Source organism: Danio rerio, chromosome 15, assembly GCF_049306965.1.
Source record: "Danio rerio strain Tuebingen ecotype United States chromosome 15, GRCz12tu, whole genome shotgun sequence".
NCBI classification, from domain to species: Eukaryota; Metazoa; Chordata; class Actinopteri; order Cypriniformes; family Danionidae; genus Danio; species Danio rerio.
The window spans coordinates 36207231-36233922 of NC_133190.1; the positions used below are offsets into that span (position 1 = coordinate 36207231).

Genomic DNA, 26692 nt, shown 5'->3' on the forward strand with positions numbered 1-26692 from the left:
AAAAAGTATCCAAAACCCGCCGAAATGCAAAAATACCCACCCAGTCGTCTATCTTTACGAAAATCACATCAGTGACAGATTTTAAGCAAAAAATGAAAGATTATAAGCATATATACAATAATTCAACATTAGAATTATCTTCAGCATTAATGACCAGGACAAATCTAAAGTCTGTTCAAATCCACCATTCCAAGTCTATACAAAATTTAGCAGTACAGCTACACAAAGCCTATTGCTGTTTGAGCATAACAATAATAATAGCCCACTCATATTAACCTTTATTTTACATATACAGAATCATGACAAAAACGTGATCTTTATTTTAGGCCAAAAAAAATAGCGATTCTCATTTAGCCAGAATCGTGCAGCTCTACTGCATGTGCACAGAGCACTGCATCACAAAAGCGGAGAACAGCAGGCTTTTAGATAGCAAGGCACCCAGTGTGCATATCAGAGCACAAAACGTTTACTGCTAATAGAAAAACATTTTTAAAATCCACATCATACCAAAAAAAAAAAAAAACTGTTTGTGGTGATTGGAGCCTTACGGGTGGTTTATATTCGATGCGTTCACTAGTTCGCTTGAGTGCGCACGGCGACTGTGACATCATCGCAGTGTTTGTGGAGGTATGATTTTGGTGCATGATACAGGATTGTGGCTGGCGGAGTGCACTCATTTTTTTGAGATTGAATTGAACAGTTCGTGCAGTGCCGCATAGCATTTAAGTTAAATATGAAACGCTTTGAAGATATTTTGTCTAAACAGGCACGCCTGTACAGACATCTTTATGTTCCGTCAATGTGTGGTCATAGGGATAACCAAACGGCCAATAATTATTGGATAGAAATAGCAAAAGCAGTGAGAAAGAAAGAATGTTTTTCTTTAAAAGTTTAGAAAAACTTGAGGGATACGTTTTAACCAAAAAAGAGGCCATGGCAAAAGTAGAGACCCATGTGGTTTTAATATTATAGAATATTCTTTTTCACCACTCATAGGTGTTACATAGGTTGTATATCTTATAATCTTTAATTTAAAACAATTTAATAGTTACATAACTAAAATGAAGTAACAAAATAAAATTTTTGATAACTGAAAAAGAATATTTGAACTGGGTTACAATATATAATTGGTAGAACTGACCGAGATATGAACAAAACCAAGTGGTGTATCAAAGTTTGATTAAAAAAATCTTGAAAGGTTATAAAAATATTTATAATCATTAAAATAATTTATAAAAACAATAAAAATAATTAGTTTATAAATATTGAATGATATTAATACTATGACGTAGTTCCGGAAATTACATCAATGTCTATCCATCTAATTTTTACGGTGAGATTTTTACGGTTTATTGACCGCCTCCTGTCGTTTTAAAGAATATCACAATAGTGAACACGTCAAGTATAAAAGCCTCGTCCGATTCATGAAGTGCACACATACTTAGCGGAAGTCTGCGATGCAGCACCAGGCGAATCTATAATCCAGCCTTTACTGTCAAGCAGGTAAATGGACTTGATAAACCACCTGTAGAATACACACTTCTCTCCTCTCCATATGCACCGGACACCTTCTTATAAGCACCCAATACTTCTTGAAAAACATTGTGCAATTCTGAGTGCGCTCCACACAGGTGAGTGGGCTTCAAAAAACATATACTTATCATAGCATTTCTATACTGCAGATATGAAGTGCATCTTGTATCCCTCACAGGTAATCACTTTGGATAAAAGTGTCTGCTAAATGACTAACTGTGAAGTGTTGATGCCATTCAAAAATTGTTTATATATAATAATATGTTTCACATAAAAATGTTCTAAAACCACATTATGTGTTTTTAATACATTTATTTCACATGGTCTTCCATGTATTTCACATGTAATTTTACCATCTGATTACACATTTAAAGCTAATGTGGGTTTTCTGTAGGGAATGGATCAAAATACAACAGCAACGAAGTTGTTTTGACACATGTGGCCCATATACTAATGAGCGCCTTCCTAGGATGTGTGTAATTTTCTTGGAAATGCTGGATTCCTGTGCGTGAATGATGAGGGCTGACAGGATTACAGTACAAGGGTAATCGCTTCTCAGTCTGAAATAATGGATAGACAGATGTAAAATAATAACGCCTGAGGAAAAGTAACTACGCAAGTTGAACAGCAGCGCCTCCGAGCGAGATACAAGACCCTAAACTGCAAAAAGAAAAACATATGGCGTAATTTCCAGAGGCAAGGGTGCCGATACATAAAGATCATTGTTCAAACAAACATCATTTGGGCCGAATCTGAATTATGAGCTGTTGGCGATTGTGAATAACACAGCGGTTGAAGTTCAAGACGTATTTTGTATGTCTGGGATTCCCCTACAATTCATTTTGAGCAGTTTTATTTGGCATGCATGACTAACGTCTATCATAATATTCATTGCAGATTTATGAAGGCATGTTTGATTATTACACTCGCGATCCATGTGGATTTGATGTTGATTGGCCAAAAGCAACTCATTTTAAAGTCAACATGCAATGGTTCCTGTTCTGTTGTTATCTGGATACTGCTATTAAGTATTTAAAGGATTTGTTGCGGACTGAGAAAAACTAAAATGCAAATTACTGTATTATTATTTTTTTTTTTAAGAAACGCAATTATAAATAAAAGTGCATCTTGTATTTAAAGCCCACTATATACATTTTATAGTGTTATTGTTATGACATAAAACAAACAATAATTTGACAGAACTCAAAATTGAAGTTATATATTAACGACCACTTTTTTAGGTACACTTGTCCATATGCTTGTTAAATCAAATTTCTAATCAGCCAATCACATGGCTGCAACTCAATGCATTTAGGCATGTACACATGGTCAAGATGATCTGCTGCAGTTCAAACCGAGCATCAGAATGGGGAAGAAAGAGAATTTAAGTGACTTTGAACGTGGCGTGGTCGTTGGTGCCAGACCATTTCAGAGTATTTCAGAAACTGCTGATCTACTGGGATTTTCACGCACAACCTTCTCTAGGGTTTACAGAGAATGGTCTGAAAAAGACAAAATATCCAATGAGTGGAAGTTCTGTGGGTGCAAATGCCTTGTTGATGCCAGAGGTTAGAGGAGAATTGCCAGACTGGTTCTAGCTGATAGAAAGGCAACGGTAACTCAACCTTGAGGCGGATGGGCTATAGCAGCAGAAGACCACACCAGGTGCCACTCCTGTCAGCTAAGAAGAGTAAAATGAGGCCAAAATTGGACAAAAAAAGATCGGAAAATGTTGTATAGTGAGAATGGTGACCTGGCATGGAGAGTCTCAATTTCTGCTGCGACATCTGGATGGTAGGGTCAGAATTTGGCGTCAACACCATGAAAGCATGGATCGATCCTGCCTTGTATCAATGATTCAGGCTGGTGATTGTGATGTAATGGTGTGGGGATATTTTCTTGGCGCACTTTGGACCCATTAGTACCAATTGAGCATTGTGTCAATGCCACAGCCTACCTAATTATTGTTGCTAACCATGTCCATCCCTTTATGACCACAGTGTACATATCATGTACCCATCACCGTGGATGTGCAGCCGACAAAACTGCAGCAACTGCAGTCAATATGGACCAAACTCTCTGAGGAATATTTCCAGCACCTTGTTGAATCTATGCCATGAATGATTAAGACAGTTCTGAAGGCAAAAAGGAATCCAACCCGGTTCGAAAAAGGTGTACCTAATAAAGTGTCCAGTAATTGTATTAAATAGGATTTGTTGCGCACTGGGATAAAAACAAAAAGCAATTTTCTTTACTTATGTTTTACCTCTCAACACAGAAAATATTACTGAGTGCAAGCTTATTTTATTGAATACAGTGTCAAGATTGATCACTAAAATCAAAAACAAAAAGATGTTTAGAGGCAGAAACGAAACAACAACAAATACTTTCCTTTCACATAGACAAACTGTCAACAATAAGACCTGGAATCTGTATGAAAAAAGCCAACAGGATAATGTAATATCATTTAAAAGCCAGAAGTCAATGAACAGACTAAGAAAAGATTGGGGGTGTAAAATGATGTATAACACAAGACAAAGCAAAGGATAAAAAAATGAAGGATGAGAGAGAAAGTATGTGCTGTAAAGTACAACAAAAAACAAAAAAAACTCGGCATTTACTTCAAAGTGACCCCAGAGGGCTCGGGTGGGCCAGATGTGGTCCCGAGAGCAAAGCCTCATCCATCTTGAATTCCATCAAACCCCCTGCAGCAGGACGTTTCTAAATTTAGTTCAGCCTTGCTCAAACCATTGGAAAAATGTTCCATGTAGTGCCTGTGTTCTCCACTGCATTTGTGCTTTTTTTTTAAAATTGGGTTTGTTGTTTTTCCCGTTTGTCAGGGTTTGGACGGATGGTCTGTTTGGGCCATCAAGCCGAAGACCATTTATCTTGCAAAGCTGAGGTGGACGTCTGAGTTGGTGGTATTTTTTTGAAGTTGACAACTAGAGGACGTCAAAGAAAAACAGCTAGAATGACGCAAGGTCTCGATTTTGGTATGACAGAAACAGCCTTGGTGAAATGCGCAGATAAGTAGCCGGAGAAGAGGTGGAATATGTCACTGTCATGTGGGAAAGAATCATCTGATGTAGCTTATTTGTGATTCTGGACCGCATAAACTGGTCAAAAGTGTCATTTCCAAAAACTTGGATTTATACATCAACTTAACTCTGAATATGGGTAGTAATCAATGCAGTAAAAAGTGTTTAAAAGTGTTAAGAAAAAAATGATTTACTTATGCAGTTTAAAGTCTGATGGTTGAGGTAATATCAGAGGTTACTAATTTATTTGTATTATTTTTACTGAATTGTACTGTAGAAAATGTCTTATAATGTGACATCAAAAGTGAAGAAAAACAACTCCTAATTATCTTCAAATATTCTTGTGTTATTATTTATTGATTTCTCTTCATTGTTTGACATGTACCTTCATATAGAGCTATTAATTTAATATGAAATTATGACAATTATTTTTTTTCTCCAGGATTTTTTACTGAATCATACCATAGAAAATGTCCTATGGTGTGATATAGCAAAAATAACTCTTTATAATTTACAAGTATTGAGAGTGATTTATCTTCATTGTTTGACACTCATCTTCATTTAGTGCTGCTTATCTTTTATGAAACTTTTTTCTCCTTCATGACTTGTCAAACTTTTCTGTGGACGTTTCTAAGATTTGGCTCAAAATGTAAAAAAAAATTAATTGAAAATTAATTTTTGATATATAAAGACATTTACTATATATATATATACGCACACACACACACACACACGCATCTTCATGAAAATTATTTTACTTGATATTGTAATTACTTTTTTTTTGCATAAAAGAAAAAGTTGTAACACTTTAGAATAATGGTCCATTAGTTTATGTTAGTTAATGTATTTACTAACATGAATAACTAGTAATACATTTATTACAGAATTTATTCAACTTTTTAAACTTTAGTCAATGTTAGTGTTCATTCATTCATTCATTTTCTTTTTGGCTTAGTCCTTTTATCAATCCATTGTCGCCACAGCGGATTGAACCGCCAACTTATCCAACACGTTTTTTACACAGTAGATGCCCTTCCAGCTGCACACATCTCTAGAAAACATCCATACACACTTATTCACACTAAAACACAACGGACAATTTAGCCTACCCAATTCATCTGTAGCGCATGTCTTTGGACTGTGGGGAAAACCGGAGCACCCGGAGGAAACCCCCACGAACGCAGGGAGAACATGCAAACTCCACACAGGAACCAACTGACCCAGCCAAGGCTCGAACCAGCGACCTTCTTGCTGTGAGGCGACAGCACTACTTACTAGACCACTGCGTCGCCCGATGTTTATGTTATTTAAGTCAAATAATGTTTGTTCATTTTAAATTTACATTTTGAATTACATTTTATATTTGTGTGATTTAATCACAGTTACTAAAGTCAATGTATTTGCATTAGTTACATCACAAATATAGTTTTCATAAGAAAAAAAAGGCTTCTTTTAAATCACATTTTCAGTCAGTTAATGAGTGTGCGCTTTTTAATTGCTGAAGAATGCGAGCTGAAATAGCTGTTGTCGAGAGTGACTGCTTCTCCAAATAGAAATACAGACATTACTTTGATTTCATAGAGCATAAAAACTAAAATATTGCTGTGAAATCCAGTCTAAAGAAATTTTGACTTCTTTAAACTCGACCAGAAACTTGTTCAACTACTTAAACAGAAAGCATTCTCACTAACACTCATCACCAAGGTGGACACATGTGCCCAAAAACACTTTGTCCCAACTCAGCCTAAACAGGCTAAATTGGATTTTTGTGCTGGATCGGGAGTGAAGGTATCTTCTAAATGTGAAGAGAAGCGTAGCTGCTTAGAGCAGTTTACATCTCTCGTCTTTTGCCAGGATTGGAACAAGTGAATGAAGAGAGAATTTTAAGGTTTAGGTGAACTCTTTAAGTCTTTTGAATATGTCAAGCTGCTGTGATCAACCCATTGTAACGTTTTTCAGTGAATATTACATTACTGAAAGAGCTGTAGTTTATTTAGTATTTTTATAGGTATATTTAATATGTTTTAAAAGTAACTTCAAAGTAAAGTAATTAGTAATCTGATTACTTTTTTACATGAAGAAATTCATAATGTAATCAGGTTACAATTTTCCAGCAGTAATCAGTAACTAGTAATCTATTACTTTTTTTTTTTTAAAGTAACTTACCCAACATTGATGTTAACTCACTGTGGATTAACTAATGTAAAAAAGCACAACTTTGGATTTTAATGATGCATTAGTTAAAGAAATAAATTAGTTCAAGTTAAACTAACATTACCTAAGTATCAATAATCTTGTAAAGCATTTATTAATCATAGTTCAACATTAATGCATCATTAAAATCCAAAGTTGTGCTTTTTAGCATTAGTTAATCCACTGTAAGTTAACATGAACAAACATTATTTAACTTAAATAACATTCACTAAAGTTAAAAAAGTTGAATAAATTCTGTAACGAATGTGTTACTAATTATTTATGTTAGTAAATACATAAACTAACATGACCTTATGGACCATTATTTTAAACCTCAATACAAAAAATAACCCATAATTTGTACTATGTATTTTATGCTATTGTGAGCGATATACCCATGCAACATAAGACTTTATAAGATAAGATTTTGTTGTCCAGGGTCACGTATGTTCTGTGCAATGCAGTAAATGCATAAACAAACATTATATATTAGCTTAAAAACAGCCAATCCTTTGCACAAGCATGTGCCTGTTTTCTAAAAAGGAAACTAAAGAGCTAGGGTTGAGTACTTAAGGAAATGAAAGATGACTTTAAAAAGGAAGGATAATGTAGGATCAAACCTATTGCCGAATTAGTCCTGCTTTTAAAGGAAACATGGGGAAGTTGAATAAGCACCTCATGTTGCCGCTTCTGAAAGTACTGTATATGTTAAAAGCCCCTTTAAGAGCTGTTCTGCTTCTGGGCTCGCTGCCAGAATGCCTCTCAAGACTAGTGGTGGTGAAAGCTCTATGCATCACTCTATACAGTGTGTACGTGAGTGAATGTGCCGGCATTTGATGCACAGTTTCTACACATATTAATCTGGCTATCTGAAAGTGCAATAAAGATTGGCATTGTGCCCAAAAGGGCAAGGTTTTGCCAGTTTGTATGGTCCAGTGAGCCCCTGCTGGTAGATGTCAGAATTATAACATCTGGGCCTACAATCAGCTTTTCCCTTTCTCCATCTCTCTATCTGCCATTTTATCTACCTTCTATTCTATCTATCTGCTGTTCTATATGTATATATCTGTCCATCCATCCTTGCATTCATATTAATCTGTCTATTTTTCATTCTAATTATCCCATTTTTTATCTACACTGGAAAACTATTACTTGCTGCATTCTATCTATCCATCCATCCATCCATCCATCTGTCTGTCTGTCCGTCCATCTATATATTTGTCTGTCTGTCTATCCGCCTGTCTATCCATCTATTTATCCATGCATCCATCCATCCATCCTGTCCGTCCGTCTGTCTATTTATCTGCCTGTCTTTCCATCTGTCTATTTGTCTATCCGTCTATCCATCCATCCATCCATCTGTCCGTCCATATATGTCTGTCTATCTATCTATCTATCTATCTATCTATCTATCTATCTATCTATCTATCTATCTATCTATCTATCTATCTATCTATCTATCTATCTATCTATCTATCTATCTATCTATCTATCTATCTATCTATCTAGTTGTCTTTCTGTCTGTCTGTCTGTCTGTCTGGCTGTCTGTCTATTTGTCTATCTGTCTGTCTGTCTGTATATTTATCTGTCTATCTTTACGTATGTTTATCTATCTGTCTATCCATCTATCTATCCATCCGTCCATCTGTCTATTTATCTGTCTGTTCATCTGTCTATCCATCTATTTACCATCTATCTATCCATAAGTCCGTCCATCTACTCTATCTATCTATCTATCTATCTATCTATCTATCTATCTATCTATCTATCTATCTATCTATCTATCTATCTATCTATCTATCTATCTATCTATCTATCTATCTATCTATCTATCTATCTATCTATCAGTCTGTCTGTCTGTCTGTCTGTCTGTCTGTCTGTCTGTCTGTCTGTCTATCTGTCATTAACTGGAGTTGTAAGCTAAATCTTCGGTTACAAGACCATAATGTTTACTCAATGCATTCTCGTTTTGCCTCCGGTGTCACAGCACAGGAAATGTGAACTCGCATGCTGACGGCATACATGAGGTTATATTTGCAAACCCTGATGAGCAAATCCTTCGGGAACCTTTGAGAAGGATGTTATGATTGTTTTCTATGAGCGTATGCGAGATCACATGTCTAAAAGAATATCGATACTGTCATTATAATGTATACAGTATAGTAAGTGGGAGTAAAAACAGCACTGCTCTGGTGAATATTCAATAACTTCAAAATAAAGTAACAGTTACCAAAAAATAAAAAATACAATTTTTTTGGCATCCCAAATACAGTGAAGATCAGTGGAGTTTAGCGGCACTGTTAAGGTCAGATTACAATACAAGAATAATAGTGCAGCTTTTAAAACCATTTTCATAAATCACTTATATTGCTGATAAGTTCCTTAATTATCTGACAAACTCTATTTGAATAAAAACCTAAACTACAGTTTTCACAAATTCATTTGTATAATTATTATTTTTTAAAGATTTTTATTTTTCTATTTTTTTATTTATTGGAATAAGACAGTATTTATGCAGGAGTTAAGGCAAGTTCTTTTTAATAATAATGAATAATGAAGTATAAAAACCGAAGCAATAATAATACTACTACTAATAACAACAACAACAACAACAATAATAATAATAATAATAATAATAATAATAATAATAATAATAATAATAATAACAACAATAATAATAATAATAAAAATAATAATACATCTAATAAACATGATCTGAAAAAACAACAACTGTATGTATACTGTATGTCTGCTGATTCTGCTAATTTTGAACATGGTGATCGATTCCAAAGTAATTAAAACTCTCCAAAAGCAGGTGGAGGCCATCCAAATGGACGATCCTTTCAGCCGTAACAAGAGAAGTTGGTCGTACCAAGTGTGTGATTTCTAGAGCATTGCATCTTTACAATGTCACTCAATCATTTAAAACCCCCAAAAAGGATGGTCGTCCACAAAAGACAAGTGCATGGAAGGACAGGATATAGGATGTATAGAGACCCTCATTCAGCAACCAGTTTAACACAGCAGTTGAAATTTACAAGTTCGGAATTAGAATCTGTCTGAGCAGACAGAGAGAGTGTTTACATGTACGTTCATAAGCCAATTATGCTTAATAAGCTGATGTGTAATTATCCAGGAATTCCATTAACAGTATCCGCTCTTACCTGTCCTGGCTATAGACACGCACCTAGTTTGAGTAGACACTTCTAGACAGGACTGGCAGAAATATTTTGCACACTCTAACACTTTTAATTTGTCTCAATGAAACACAAAATCACATCGTCGGCTCACACAGTTGATGCAGAATCTTCAAAACAGAAGCGATAAAGAAAGAAGCGATAAAATACAGAAACCTGGCAAAATTTTGAATGTCACATAAACATTTTTCTTCATAGCCAGTTTGCTGATTTTCATGTAAACACATAAATAAATAATAAAAAGAGTCTTTGATTTCCGCAGTGTTTTTCGCAGTATTTTCGCAGTGTTTTGTTGAAATGCCTGGGTTATTTTGTAAAACACTGTTCCTCTAATACAGTATAAGTACTTATATAGTTTCACTATATAATATACAAGTATTGGTATACTTATATTGGTAGAACCAATTAAGATCACATTTTTAATCAATCATTTACAAATCGTCCTCTGAAGGAGATTCTGCTAAATTCCAACAGAACGATTAAAATACATGTACCTACAAAGCTCACAGAAGTTTTTTTTCTGAGGTGAAAGTTCTCACAGTCTTTCAAAAACAACATTCTCTCAGCTCTTGCAGATTCACAAGGACTCAAACATATCCCACAAAAGCACAGGAAAAGAAAAAGAGCAAAAGCTCACAGCATTGACCTCTCAACCCAGCCGTATTTTGACACTTTGCAGGGGCGCTCCTCACCCAACGTCCCAAACCGAGGCTTAACCTCTACTGGAGCAGAACAAATCCTGGCCTCCTGAGTTGCACTTGGCCCCGTAATCTATCTTCATCCTATTGAGCCGCTTAGCTCCCCTCTCCTGCCCCAACCGAAGACCCCGCGGGGAGTTAAAGAGCCAGCGTGGACCCTCCACACAGACGGATGGAGAAGACTCAGCTTCCCATCGCTCACCGGCACCTACAGGCTTTTACAACAATAGGTGGATGGTAACGAATAGGTCAGAGGCAAGTGTTTTGCCAAAGCATTTGTGAGTTCCCTTCACACAATCATTCACACACATTGAAATTCTATAAGCCACCACAGATGAGATAAGGTAAATTAAAGTGATGCAATGAAAACAACTGAATTTCATAGAATGCAAAAACCATGGAAAGTTGTCCAGGAGCAACTGACTAAATAATGACTTATTTTTTAAATGCTTGATGCTGGTTGGCTAAAATCTTGATCACATTAGAGTTCTATATTACATCCATGTTTTTTTTCAAAACCTAACAAAAAGCTTGAGGTAAGACGTACAACATCTGAACAGCGGGTTTAGGTGCAGTAACCATAGTATAAGTGAAATAACTGGGTGTTTATTATTTTCTAATAATTCAGTGACCCAGTGAATCAACTATTCCTTTCTTAGCCTTACCCAAATGTCTGTGTGAATTGTTCATTTAAAATGTGTTTTTGTTATCCTATGCAAGTCTCTTGGATAAAGAAATGTCTGGTAAATGCATTTATGTATGTAAAATATGGCTGGTGGGTTTTTTTTTTGCAGTATGGCTACATAAAAAAGGGCTTTTACAACATCTTGAATAAATCCTTGTTTGCAAGTAAACAAGCGATTTTTTGGGTTGTATAACTGTGTCAGCTGTATAGTTTGGTGTAATAGTGACGGGATTGACTGAAGCAACCTCTTTCACATTGCTTGATATTATTGCACTAATAAACGGATGAGCTAAACTGGCCTTGTGAGTCACATTTATGACGTACAGCTTCCTCGTAACACTGGCTAAACATAAACACAAAGCATAAACATTCTCTCTTTCACCAGGCCAACTAGCTTTTTGCCTTCTGATTAATATTTTCGAACAAGCTGCCAGCCACAATTTAGCCACCAAAAAATCCAATGCAATGTTCATGTACTGTACATCATAATGGGTGTGTGAGAATAAAGTGAAGCTGACAAAGATGGTAACTAGAGTTGTCTGCCTTACAAAACTTAATTTTCATGTCACCGAATTTGTAGATGCAGACAACATCAAGTAAATCTGAGTTAAAGTAAGAAGTGTGAACAAATAAATTAATAAATCAATAAGAATTTAACTGTAAATGCCCTTAATACAACAGAAAAGGGCAGGAATATATATTGTTATATACAGTGATACAATAATAAGAGTTCAAAATATTTTGCTTGTAACTGAATAAAAGGAAGCAGAAGTGTGCATAATAAATGAACAAATAACTAATATGTTATGTATTGTACTAGAATGTGTTATTGACAAAAGAGATTTATTAAAGGAAAATAATTAGCATAAAACCGCATTATACTGATGAATAATGCAGTATAACTACAGCAGCAGTAATAACAATAACAATAATAATATTAATAGTAATAATAATAATAATAGTAATAATAATACTAATGTCACAATTACCAGCGATCTAGTCCATATAGTTCACTGGAAAACTACAAATCTGCCACCAAAAGAACTACAAATCCTGTCATGCACCACACTCACACCTGTTCTTGTTTCACTTTGATTATACACACACACTTACAGCCGGGGGATGGTTATGAACTGATTAAATGGACTTTAAAAGCAGCACAGGCACACTCTTGTTTAACTGCTTTTGTGACATTACTGTGCGTTTCCTTTGCCTTGCCATGTTTTGCCCTCGCTTTGTTCTGTTTATTTATGTTGCTTGCCACCTGGGGCCTGTTTCAGAAAGCAGGTTAAGTTAAAACTCAGAGTAGTTTAACCCTGAAATGAGAGAAACTCTGGGTTTTCCATTTCAAAATGGCAGGTTTGTTAAACTCGAGAAAGCAGGGTAAGTCAAGCCTGTTTCTAAAAGAGAGTTAACTTGAACTCAGAGTCAGTTACCGTGGTAACTTACTCTGTGAATCTAACCTGGTCCGGAGCAGGTTTTATTCTCTAAACTCTGAGTTTCTGTCGGTCTCCTCCCCTTTTTAAAGATGAAGCGGTATTTCTCGCATTAGTCTTACATTTCCACACACTTATTTTAGAGCTCATTTTGGAGATGTGCATAAAAAACATTGATGGAAACGTCATGATTCACATAACTTTTGAAAATATGCATAATAAAACATGTGCATAACTTGAGTAGGTTAAACTTTAATTTGATAAGATGCACATAAACTACGAAGTGCACTTAACAAATTACAGTATGTACATTAAAAAATAGTTTGTTAGAGATGATGATGAAAATGTGTGTGAAAGGACAAACCAGCAGACTGAGCACACTGTAGAACATCTTAAATGTTGTTTTAGTCATTGTAAAATGCCTAAACTGTTACAGTATTAGTGTATATTATTAATTACCTCCGAGCGTCTGGAGCGTGTCAAGATCTCCGCGTCTGGCTTCAAACGCCCCCACGTGTTCATTGTGTGTCAATTGTCTTCTGAGGCGCAAGTACATTAATTAAATAAAAAATCATTGATGCAGCTTCTTCTACCACAGTAATTCTGTTTTTACTGTTGATATTTGGTGCAATTTAATCAGGAAGTGACGATTGTGTTCTCTTTGACTCTTTGGATAAAAACCGTGTTTTCCCACGCTGTCTCTGTTTCACTGATGGTTGCTTCATTTTAAATATATACACTCATATTTGCTATAACTTTGCATGAGCACATCAAGTTCAGCCGGAGAAAGAAATGCTGAAATGCTCTCTTTTTTAAGATGTTTCCATGGTCACTCGTAATATCTGCGATCCATTGATAATGCCTTTTTATAGTCACGGTGCGCGCGCTTAACTCTGAGTTGGTCTACTCAAAGTTGATTAACCCAGCTCAGATCAGCTGTGTGTTGTCAGAGTTCAAGTTTAAACTCCGAGTTGTTTGAACCTCCTTACTGAAACAGGCCCCTGTACTGACTGATTTGCCTGTTTTTTGATCATGCAATTCCCTGTATGTATCTGTTTGGCCCTGCTGACGGTTGCCTGCCTGACCATTCTCATTATAAACTGCACTTGGATGCTTCTTTGTCCAGCGCCCTCACATTACAAATAATAATAATAATAATAATAATAATAAATAACAACAACAACAACAACAACAATAATAATATATTAAATTAACATAATTTGAATATAATTGTATACATATCAAAATATTAATCAGATTTCATATATATAAAAAATTCATTTATTCATTCATTCATTCATTTTCTTTTCGGCTTAGTCCCTTTATTAATCTGGGTTTATATATAGGATTATGTATAAAAATAATTGATGATTCTTAAAACAAGAAGGTAAATGAGGAAAACAGGCTTGGTGAGAACCACAGATTGTATTAATGTTAAAAGACAGCTGATAAAAAGCCAAAGGAGCTTTCAAAGTTTGGATTTGTCATCTACGCGAGGGGTGGCCTACATTCATTCCAGCAATCTGAAGGCCTCCACATGCCTCTGGAGCTTTTGACCTACTAATCTTCTCCAAGAACCTCCAGACTTCATTTTGTCAGAGCGCACAAAGCCAAATCATTCTATTACCTTCTCCAATCCAATTACCCTCTTCAACTCTCTCTCTAACCTCCCAGATCCCCATGCCAGAGGCCTTTAGCAGGGTTTCCCAAGCAAGAACCGCAGAAAGTACCAGCGCCGCTTCAACTATGCGGAGATTAAACAAACACATCTGGCCCAGTTCTCCAGCCGGACGGAAACGGACAGAATTCCCACAGATATTGTGCTCATTTAAACCCACTGTTGCTCATCGGATATTGTTTTGGGAACAATGCAAAGGAGTGCGTGCCTTTGAAATGAAAAAATATTCACAATGAGCTAAAAGGAAGAGCTGGCGATTGTTTGTTTTCGCTGTTTCTTGCAAAGCCGGGGTGGCTCTAGACAGAATAGTTCACAAAGTCCACCATAAATTGCGGTCGATCTGAAGCCGGACTAAAACAGCTGTAAATCAGCTGCGGTGATTGTCCATGAAAACTCTTATTTTTACATCCATTGCATGTCAGATTCGTTTCCAGAAGGATAGAACATTCCTTTCGGTATCTTTCACACAAGCCCAGGACCAATAAATCAATCGCTCAGTTGTCAGCTCTTTCTGCGCTTTCTCTGAGCACCAGGACACACATCCAGACCTCTGTAACCTCTGCTGGAGAATGCCTGGGCTGCTTACAAACAAACTGAGAATGTTTTACAGGCCACGCACAACCTGAAACTACACTCTTACCTTTAAAACAGAATGGATGATTTAGAAAAAAAAAGGTCTCAACTAGAGATGAACCGATTGCAATGTTCTTGGCTGATTCCAATTTCAGATTTTTTGATAAGTATGACCTGCTGATACCGAAAATGACGATACTTCTCTGGGTTTGGAGGCAACTGAGATGGACCACAATACGGTGGAAATGTGCACAGTGGTCAGATGAATCAGTATTTTTAGGAGAAATGGACACTGTGTGCCAAACCAAAGAAGAAAAGGATCATCCAGACTGTTCCCAGCAACAATTCTAAAAGTCAGAAAAGTGCAAAGAGATTTTTGAGCACAATCTGATGCCTTCTTTTCCAGGGACGCCATGCATGTTTCAACAAGACATGCAGAGGAAAAGGATACAGGTACTTGACTGGCCTGCCTGCAGTCCCGACCTGTGACACATTTTAAAGTGCAAAGTTTTTGCAGGAAGAATGGGACAAAATTACACCTGAAACACTTCATCACTTGGAGTCTTTTAAGTGCTGTGAAAAGCACTGGCAACATTACAAAGTGGTAAATTCTTTACTGTTCTTACTTTTTTATTAAAATGCGTTGCAAGAATCAAAAATAGAACACATGTTTATTTAAAAAAAAATTTATTAATTCCTAAGGAACACATTAAATAATGTTTGTTGTATTGTCTGCAATGTAATACAAGTCCCGGTAAATAAAAAAAAACACTAATTTCTTTTTTATTTACATTTTACCATACTGTCCCAACTTTCTCTAATTATAGGTTGTATAAATGACGTGCCACCTGCAACAGTCTGAACAGTCTAATATAAGTCCATGGCCGGTTGATTAGTGCAACTCTAGTCTTGACTAATCAAAACACAATAAAACATGCATTATTCATGCTGAATTTGACATTTTGTCAACCACATTTTCTGTAATATATATTTTTATAATAGGGTATGTTTGCATGACAACAAACACCAGAAGACAGGAAAAAGTAAAAACGCTATATTATGCACTCGCATAGACTAAACTTAATATGCATAATACACTTTACAAAACTACTTTTTGTAGGCTTATTGTTGTACACTTTTCTTTTCAAAAATTTGCACTTTGACAGCCATTTTCAAAAGCTAACATTATTAGGCCCCCGAAACACTGTTGTCATGTAAATGAATGGGTGATATGCAAACAAATTGTTCACTTTTTAGTTGAAATTGTGAGATAGTTCCATTAAGAACCTCCTTTCAACTTTCAATTCTAAATAGTTTTCTGGATCATTACTATGTTTTTATATCTAGGACATAAATAGCTCTTTTAAGATCTACTGAGGCGGCACAGTCTTTGGTTTGAGCCCCGATTGGGCCAGTTGACATTTCTGTGTGGAGTTTGCATGTTCTCCTCATGTTGGCACTGGTTTCGTCTGGGTGATCTGTTTTCCCCCAAAATCCAAAGACATGTGGTTTAGGTGAATTGGATGAACTAAATTGGGTGTAGTGTATGAGTGTGAGTGTGTATAGATGTTTTCCAGTACTGGGTTGCGGCTAGAGGGGCATCCGCTGCTTAAAACATATGATAGAATTGTTGGAGGTTCATTCCGGTGTGGCGACCCCTAATAAATAATGGAAGAGGCCAAAGAAAAAAGAATGAAAAAATACTGATTAAAAGGTTCTTTGGGGAACAAAAAATGGTTCTTGGAACCTTTTTTATGGGTTGTGTAAAATGCTGAGTAGATAGAGTTTATTTTATTCACTTGATATGCTTTAGACATGTAAAATGGTGTTTTACATAATTTGCTGGGTGCTTTAACACATTAAAGTACCTGTATGTTTTGCACATTCATGCAAACTAACAGAAATAAATTGTCAAAATCAATCAGTTTTAGCAAATAATTATTTCCTAAGGCTTACAAAAAATTTAAAAAATTATAATAGTTTACAGTTTATTGCATTATTTTGATTAATTAGACCTTAATGTAACATCAGGAGCCACAAGTATTTACTTCGCATTTCTTGTTTTGTTCTGTTTTGTTTTTTTCTCCTGTGGTAAAATCCACAAGGACTACAGTTCAGATAAAAAATTGCACTGGAGAATAGAGTCCTGAATGGACTGAAGTTAAATAAATTAACAGAAAATTTGCATTTTTGGGTGAACTATTACTTTCAGGTATACAGCATATTTGGGAGATAGATGAAGTCAATTCCCATTGCAATAACTTCACAGTAAACTCATTACAAAACCTGTTTTAGGGGTTTAACCATTTCTGGTTGCACTAACTTACATTGGATTGGATTTCAAACCAGATGTGATGTCCTTAAACTGCCCACTAAAAGACTTCATTTAGAGTCATGTTAAGTTCATTAATTAAATTCCCCAGACTAAGGTGGAATCCTGTTTGGATTAGCAAGGGACAATCTAATTAACTCAGTCAGTCCTGTTAATTCAGAGAAGCTATTAGAAACACGATTGTAGTTCTTAAAGCTCAACCCCACAAACTTTTTGGGCTCTGTGTTTATCAGGAAAAACTTTTAGACACAATTAAGTGTATTAATTTCAATGCATTAATTATTAAAATATCAAACCGGAACACACCTCTAAATATCTCTAATCTACTACTAGTTATTACTAATTATTAATTACTGGTTAAACAAGATTATTGTTATAATAAAGATTTGTAGCAAACAGACAATAATGACAAAAAGCTTATTTATATAAATTTTTTATTTAATAAAACATATTGTGGTAAATAGAATTATTAATCAAATTAACCACACACCTGCAAACGAAGCTACTTCAAATGAAATTTTTTTTTTTCTCAAAGTATAATTTAACTTCGGTTCAAACTATATAGTTATTTATATCCAAGAAAAAAATACCTTAAGAAAAAGTAATAAAAAATATTGTCAGAATAATCACTGCTTTTACAAAGCTGCTTTTATATTAGCCGAAATAAAACAAATAAGACTTTCTCCAGAAGAAAAATATTACAGGAAATACTGTAATAAATTCCTTGCTCTGTTAAACATCTTTTGGGAAATATTTAAAAACAAAAAGAGACATAAATCACAAGAGGACTAATAACAGGCCCATAATTTTCACTTTAACTATCTAATTTTTTTTTTAAACTAAAATTTCTAAATGCTTCCAGGTGGTAACACTATAGAGAGAACAATTCCTTCAAATTCTTCAAAGCGGAAATGCTCACCTCTGTCTTTCTAGCATGTGATCTCCCCATAGAGGAAGTGGCTCCTGCGTGTCTCTCTTGGCTTTGGCGTTCCCTCGTGTCGCTTCTTCTAGCCATGTTGATCCAGTTGATGGACTGATTTCCTTCCACAGCCCCGCTCTGAAACAACAACACAACCATTACAATCAAATGGGATGTGTTTGATCCAGATAAGACAACATCAATGCAACACCTCAGACAGTTAAACTATTGATATCGGAAGAACCTGAAGGAAAATGATGACCTTGTCCAATGCAATATGTAGATCTTGTCTTTCACTAAAAACAAGAGCTCTGAAATCCATCATGTCATTTCACTTACCATCCCTAAAGGATATAGTGATTCAAACAGATCAACAGACCCCCAGCACAAGACATCGTTGTCTCGAGGAACCAAAAGGCACTTTTGTCTTGCTGTGAACTCTTGCTACAGGGTGGTTCTGTCGTGAGCTTGCATGCATTTTTTTTTTTTTTAAACGACACTGAATGTTCCCTATGGCAAACTCCCAAGACAATAGACCTCTGTGTCAGTGTCACCAGTCTGATCTACTTTCTGCCAGCATACAGCACATTCTGTCTAAACCATAGCACAGACAGACGCCATGCACTGGCACAGCACGCACTTCAGCCGACACACTATTTCAATTTAGTCATTTATCAGAAAAAATTTGAGTTTATAGGGTGATTTTTTACTCACACACACTCATAAACACATATATTTGTCCCCCTCCAAAATTTTATGTCTGATATTTATGAAATCACTCTCTCTCACTCTCTCATAATTTTAATGGTTCTTCAACATTTATCAAAGTCATGCTATAACTATTGAATAACTCACATTCTTGTTTTAGGACATAGATATATACACTAGATATCGCATAGGGACCCTGAGCATGCGTCAATAGCGCCGCCACATTGGTACAGTGCTCCCAGGACAAATGTCATTCAACTGCACTAGTCAAGACAGTGTTATTACGTGAAGATGCTGGACTTTAGCGCTGTCTACGGGTGTAGTAACGCCCAAACAAAGAAAACAAAGCACAAAGGCAGAACATTTCATAGGTAATATAAATTTTTTTTTCTGTTTTTGTATGTTCTGAACTTTTGTGCTAATCAGGTAACGTTATTGATGATAACAGTCACTTACTGCATTCACCATGAGGCAAAGCAGCTCCAACTCGCACTAAACACTCGGCTCATGCTAGTTTTGTTGAATAAAATCAGCAAACAATGCAAAAGAAATATGACAACGAGGGGGATTCATTCACAAACGAATCGCTCCCTCCGTCAGTATGAGAAGTGAAAGCAGGAGAGGTGGTGTGTTTCAGGACATGATCAGATCAAATTCAACAGGGAGGGTGAATAGTACATTTCTGTACACACATACACAATCTTTTTGTCAGGAATGCCCGTGCGGTCACTGATCCATCAATGTAGAAAAGTGATGTAAAATTATAATTTTCGTAATTAGAAAAAAAATTACATACTAACATCCAGGAAAACTCCCGATCATAGATATATGTGTATATCTCTGGCTTTGGATGGCCACAGTCCTCCACTGTACCTTGGTCTCGCATTAATTTCAAAGGAGCGCTACCCTGTACCAAGATGGTGGCGCTATTGACGCATTCCGTCCAATAGACAACAATAGGCCAGGCGACATCTAATGTATATATCTATGGTTTTAGGACATTTTTGATCCACTTCAAATGTTGGCTACTTTATATACAGACATTTTTTGTAAAATATATCATCAGTCATTCAATACTACATTACCTGATGTGTGGAAAAAAATATCCTCTGTGTGTATCCTCTCAAATTTTTACTTAATATCAACAAAATAAAAAGTATTTTAATAACAATGTCATTATTAGGTATAATTTTAAGTAATCTAGATGCTGAAATAAACACACACACACACACACACACACACATACAGTGCTCAACATAAATGAGTACACCCTATTTTTTACCCTGTTTTTATTTATTTCTCAGTGAATATAGGTAATAGTTTAGTGCATTTGAACAAATCAGATTTATTAAACAGATATATTTATTAAAGGGTGACATGGTGGCTCAGTGGTTAGCACTGTTACCTCACACCAAGACAGTCGCTGGTTCGAGTCCCAGCTGGGTCAGTTGGCATTTCTGTATGGAGTTTGCTGTTATCCCCCAGTGTTTGCTTGGGTTTCCTCTGGGTCCTCTCATTTCCACCACAGTCAAAAGACATGCGCCATAGGAGAATTGGATAAACTAAATATCTCTCTCATTATTCTGCTATTAAGCATAACAGTAACTAATTTGATAATCCTAATTTATCTGACTTTTTTTTTGTTTATGTTTATGTGCCTTTTTATCCAGTGTATGTAAACTTCTGGTTTCAAATGTATGTAATATTAAAAATAATTGCATATACAGTATATGCACAAAATCTTTGTGTAATACATTCACTATTAAATTTACTGACGTGTGTAAAAGTATGCTGTTCATTCATTCATTCATTTTCTTGTTGGCTTAGTCCCTTTAATAATCAGGGGTCGCCACAGTGGAATGAACCGCCAACTTATCCAGAAAGTTTTTACGCAGCGGATGCCCTTGAAGCCGCAACCCATCTCTGGGAAAAAAGTATGCTGTGTGTGAATAAATAAAAACTAAATTTAGAAAATTAGCATATTATTCACGTTATGTCATTATTAAAAAAATATTTGATTTAAGTTATAATGAATCAAGAAAAAAATCTGAACAAACAAATCACAATAACACTTTACAATAAGGTTGTTTTAGTTGATATTAGTTAATGCATTTACTAACCAAACAATGAACAATGCATCACTATGTAATGAAAATACAGTTGTTCATTGTTAGTTTGTTAACTCACAGTGCATAAACTAATATTACAAGCATGCATTTGGATGTTAATAATGCCTTAGTTAATGCTGAATGAATTAATAAATGCTGTACATGTATTGTTCATAAATTAGTTCATGTTAGTAAATACAACAACTAATGAAAGCTTATTGTAAAATGTGACCCAAATCACAATATACGTCAGAAGAAAGAGATTAATAAAAACCTGCAGTGCTGTTCTATCATTGGCTGTGTATCTACGGGCGGAGCTGGGTGTGTCAGAGGGGGAGGAGCCAGCGCTCAGAGCCTCCTCAATGTCCAGATTGAGTTGATCTAACCTCTTCATGAGCTGGATCATGGATTTAGACCATGGAGACACGACCTGAGGAGACTCCTGCAAGCAGACAAGAGGAGACATTACAGACAAATAACCACTGAGGAATAAATCGATCAGACAGAGTCATTAAATTAGACACGCTCATTCAGTAAAGGGTCTGTGTTTTGCCTTGAAGTACAGAGCCAAAAATAACCAGCTAGATAAGCCAGCACTGATTTTTTAGGGCCGTATCTTTTTAGTGCTTCTAGGTTTCAAAGACAAACTGAACAACACTCTGCATTAAAACTCTGATTGACGCCAACACTTGTGTGCTTTCCCACAGACTTAATGGGGGTCTCAGTTGTTACTTCAATAACAACTTTGTCTCAGACGATTCACTTAAAATAAGATTACTTCTGTAATCCAAAAATGCCTGAGCTTGGACAAGTACACGTGGACAATATTGGTAACACTTTATTTTAAGGTGTCCTTGTTACACATGTTCCATATCCGTACTACAGTAATTATACAATTTATTCTGAAGTTATATGCAAACCTTAACCTAACCAACATCCTAACTATAACCAAGTTAGTACATGTAATTAATTAGTATTGCCCCTTTAAGTCAATCTATCCATCCATCTATCTATTTTTCAATTAATGTCTATAAATCCATAAATCCATCCATCCATTCATCCTTCAATCAATCAATCTTTCAATCAATCAATCAATCTATCTATCTATCTATCTATCTATCTATCTATCTATCTATCTATCTATCTATCTATCTATCTATCTATCTATCTATCTATCTATCTATCTATCTATCTATCTATCTATCTATCTATCTATCTATCTATCTATCTATCTATCTATCTATCTATCTATCGTTACAATGTAAATCTGTCATCCTTTATTCACCATTTACTGTTTGTAAAACCGGTATGAATTTCTTTCTTCTGTAGAACACAAAACTAGATATTTGGAAGAAAGCTGGAAACCTGTAACCATTACATGACATTGTGGTTGTTTTATTCTACTATAAACGTTGCAGGTTTTCAGCTTTCTTCAAAATAACTTCTTTAGTGTTAAAGAGAATAAATAAACTCATAAAGGTTCGAAACCACTTGAGGATAAATAAAATAGTAAGTACATTTTCATGTTGGGGTGAAAAAAATATCAACCCAGGCTCATTCTGAAAACTCAGAATGAGTTTTCCCTTTTAAAAATTTTTTTAAAAGGAAACCATCTTCTAAGAAGACCAGTTTAAGCATAAAACTTAAAGTAAGCATGAACTCTCCATTGCTCTGCATTTGATCTAAAAGCTATCAGGACAAAATAACTGAGGGATTTACAGGAAGACAGAATGAAAGTAAAAAAATGGCAATTGAATAATAGATAGACAGAACTATAGATGAAACTAAACGATAGATGGAAAGAGCGAAAATATGCACTGTTGTACTTTCACTTCATTTTCTCCGCTGTATATACCACAAAATTCCTCACTTGTACTTTATATTTTTGCTTTGATGTATAGATAGTTCTATTTTTTAAACAAAGCATATAGACAAAGACTATATGCTTTGTTTAAAAAAATTAATTATCTAAAGCTGAAGTTAGAATTATTAGCCCCCCTGAATTATTAGCTCCCCTGTTTATTTTCCCCCAATTTCTGTTAAACCAAGAGAAGATTTTTTCAACACATTTCTAATCATAATAATAATAATAATAATAATGATGGTTTGTTCTGTAGACTATCAGAAAATAGTTAGTTAAAGGGGCTTTTAATTTTGTCCTTAAAATTGTTCAATAAAAAAACATTTTTTTAATAAAACAAATAAAACTTTCACCAAAAAAATAAATATTATCAGACAGGCATACTGTGAAAGTTTCTCTGCTCAGTTAAACATAATTTGGGAAATATTAAAAAAAAAAATTCAAAGGGGGGCTCATAATTCTGACTTCAACTGTATATAGCATATGTGCTTCTGTGTGTGTGACAAAAATCAAACACAGTTTGACAGTGGAAGTGGCCATAAAAGCGTACCGAACTGTACAGTACCGTGACACTCAGTGGAAATGGGTCAATAGAAACTCTCAAAAAACGCTAATTTAAATGAATAGACCAAATTTAACACAACATTCTTCCTAGTACGTATATGTCTGTCTCTGTCTGTGTGTGTGTGTGTGTGTGTGTGTGTATGTGTGTGTCTTAATCTAAAATCAGACAGACAGATAGATATGCAGTGTAAAGTTGATTTATATTTCAATTTATACACCAAATTCCAACACCAACTCATTTAACTCAATTTAACTCATTTGTGTTTAAAAAGCCCAGCATTTTGAGTGCAGATATCTAGTATGGTGAACAAAAGAACAATAAGTAGAGGTCCCAGTGTGCCAGAATTATAAATAGACAGACAGGCAGACAGACAGGTAGACAGACAAACAGATCATCACTGCACACATTTAAACCAGCACTAGCGAGAATCCCAGCTGCCATTGTGGTGCAAACACAGGCGTGTGTGGATTCCTCTCCCTTCTTCCACTGCTACTTTCACTGCTCCCCAGACACCCCTGCCAGAGAGTATAAATAGACTGTCCCGTCCTGCTCAGAGCTATAAATTACCCTTCACCTACCTCATTCACCAGGCCATAAATCAACAGGGTTGCCCCTTTACCAACAGGAAGTGAAGGGGCCAGAGGAGCAGGAAAGAGGGCAAGGATGAACTGAGAGGAACATTTAACAGTAACGTCCCACTGCGGGAGACACAGCAGGCGGAAACACTCCAGTCTTTCTGGAGATCTGGAGCCCCAAGGCAGAGATTACGGCTCCCTCTCATCCACACAATGATGCTATTGACGGCTGTCATGCCAGAATGGGAGACATTTGTCTCAGACACTAGAAATACATGGTTTGGTTGTAAAGGGGGGCGACATACAAGGCACGAAACATCTCAAGGAATGTGGGCATGGTAAGAGCCTTCACCAATTAGACTCAAGATGATGACATTCCTTCAGAAAAAGACAAAGAGGCAAAACAGTCTAGGACTATATAGGCCAGTTTTAAACGATACACTAACATCCAAAAGGCAGAGTTTGGGAAAAAGTCTCACTCAAAACTTAAATCCAGTAAAATGGTAATATTGGTAATATCAGCCTGATCTCATGAGGAAACATAACTATTTTACGTTTAGTCAGTTTAGTGGTGAGTTCAATATGGTGTGGCACCCAACCCTGCTCCTAAACCAAACCATCAATGGGAGCAAATCATCCTAAATAGTACGAAAGAAATCGAGCAACAAATTGCTGTTAGATTGCGTTAATAATATATGGGCCATTCTTCAACTATGGGCACTTTTAGACTTGTGAAGTTAAAAAAAAAAACTTGTTCAAAATGAACGTAACATAGCCTCATAAGTTTAAACAATTTGTCTAGTTTTAAGATCTGTAAGAGGACAAACTTGGATAAAAAGAGAATTATTTTTTTCCATCGTGAACTGAACAAATGTCAATTCCACCACATCTCAATATACAGCTTTTATTTCAAAATGAAATAATTTATGGCGGTCAAACAATGTCTAGGATCATTTTTGTATCCAGTTTAACCAATCTTTCCACAATATATATATTAATTATACAATTGTCAATGAAATAAATTAGTTGTATGCTGAATTGTACACCTGTCACACTCAATTTTTATTCATTTGGTTAAGAGTTAATTAGAAAATAAAATTGAAATTTTGTTTGGTTTTTAAAAACATCTTTGAATGTACAGCATGTTTGGAAATGACGTAGAATAAATGTATTTCCTTATAAAGCAAGATTTTCCTTAATTTTTATTCGTGTTGTTGATAAAAATTTAAATTCCCTCCATCTTGAACACGTTCTCAGATGGCACAACTCACTTTCATAGAAACCACCCAAATAATCTTTCACACAATTTTTTTAAAGCAACATTACAGTGTTGTGGTGGAAATGACACTGATACTGTGCGACAGCTATATTTTGTATAAAAAAATAATATTGATAATAGTCTCAGATTAATAACTATAAGTGTTTTTAATTATTTTACTATTGCTTAATTTAGATACATTAATAGATACCAGATCAATAATATTTTTAAATGTTATTTTCATTGTTGTACTCTGGGTGTGCGACAAGGTGAAAACATTTCTATTCATATAATAGAAATGTAGTAAAAAAAAAAAATTAAAGTAGGTTTTGTTGTTTTAAAAAGCATCAAATGATTATTAATGGAATAAATCGCAAGACGTGGTTTGAATGCTCTTAATGCATTTGCAAAATTTTGTTAAAAAGGGTAGAGGTCTTTTTAAAGCATAAAACTGCAACTTTTGGTGAGCTGCATTCCTGCTGAATAAAAGTATTGATCTATTTTTAAAAAAAGTGTGTAAAAATCTTTACTGACTGAAAGCAAATGCAACAATCAGATGTTTATGAAGCAAAACAAAGTGAGGATGTTATAGTGGCAACAATAAAATGGATTTTAGTCACAGTATTATGTGTATGCTACAATATTTCAAGGCTCTCGTGAATACCAAACATAAATCAGGCTTGATATATAATATATATATTTCACTTGACAAGCAATTTCTGTGTTTGTACTGAAACAAAAAGGTCACCCATTCAATTATGAGGTACAGAATTTTCAACCATAAAGAAAGAATAGGAGCACAGATGAGAGAAAATATTTGAAGTAAATAGAACTACAGTAATAAGTCTGGTAATCATTATATAACAAGGACGAGATATTTACTTGATTATTTGTTTTGTTTATCTCAAATGAAAGTTTACAGAGAAATTTAGAAAGATAATGATGTGGAAAAAGCACTTTATAATAGACTTGTATTAGCTAATGTTAGTTAATGCACTTACAAACATGAATAAACAGTGAACAATACATTTATTGCAGTATTTTTAAAAGTCTATTATCATTAGTTAGCGAAAGTACAGTTGTTCATCGTTAGTTCATGTTAACTAATGTTAACAAGCATGAATTTCTATTTTAATAATGCAGTAGTAAATGTTGAACTATCATTAATAAATGCTGCAAATGTATGGTTCATAATTCAAATGAGTAAATATTAACTAATGAAACCCTATTGTAAAAGTAATACCTCATTGTATTTTACAATCTGTCCGAAAAAGCTAAGTTCCCATTTTAGTTTGGAGCGGGTTGTCAGGTAGAGGTCTGAATCTAAGTGATATG

General features: G+C 35.1%; 1 protein-coding gene across 3 annotated transcripts in view; it reads right to left on the reverse strand.

Moving 5' to 3' along the window:
* The window catches only part of stard13b (StAR related lipid transfer domain containing 13b), a 173797-nt gene that overhangs the window by 122602 nt on the left and 24503 nt on the right, over positions 1-26692 (reverse strand). Inside the window, exons 3-4 of one of the 3 annotated variants that reach the window (XM_005157638.6) lie at positions 21373-21540; positions 18283-18420 (exon numbers count right to left, since the gene is read on the reverse strand). In XM_005157638.6, coding sequence (XP_005157695.1) covers positions 18283-18420; positions 21373-21540 — 306 coding nt within the window. Of the gene's footprint in view, positions 1-18282; positions 18421-18544; positions 18790-21372; positions 21541-26692 lie in introns of those variants that run through there. The other 2 variants (XM_073923834.1, XM_073923835.1) reach the window with 2 other exon arrangements.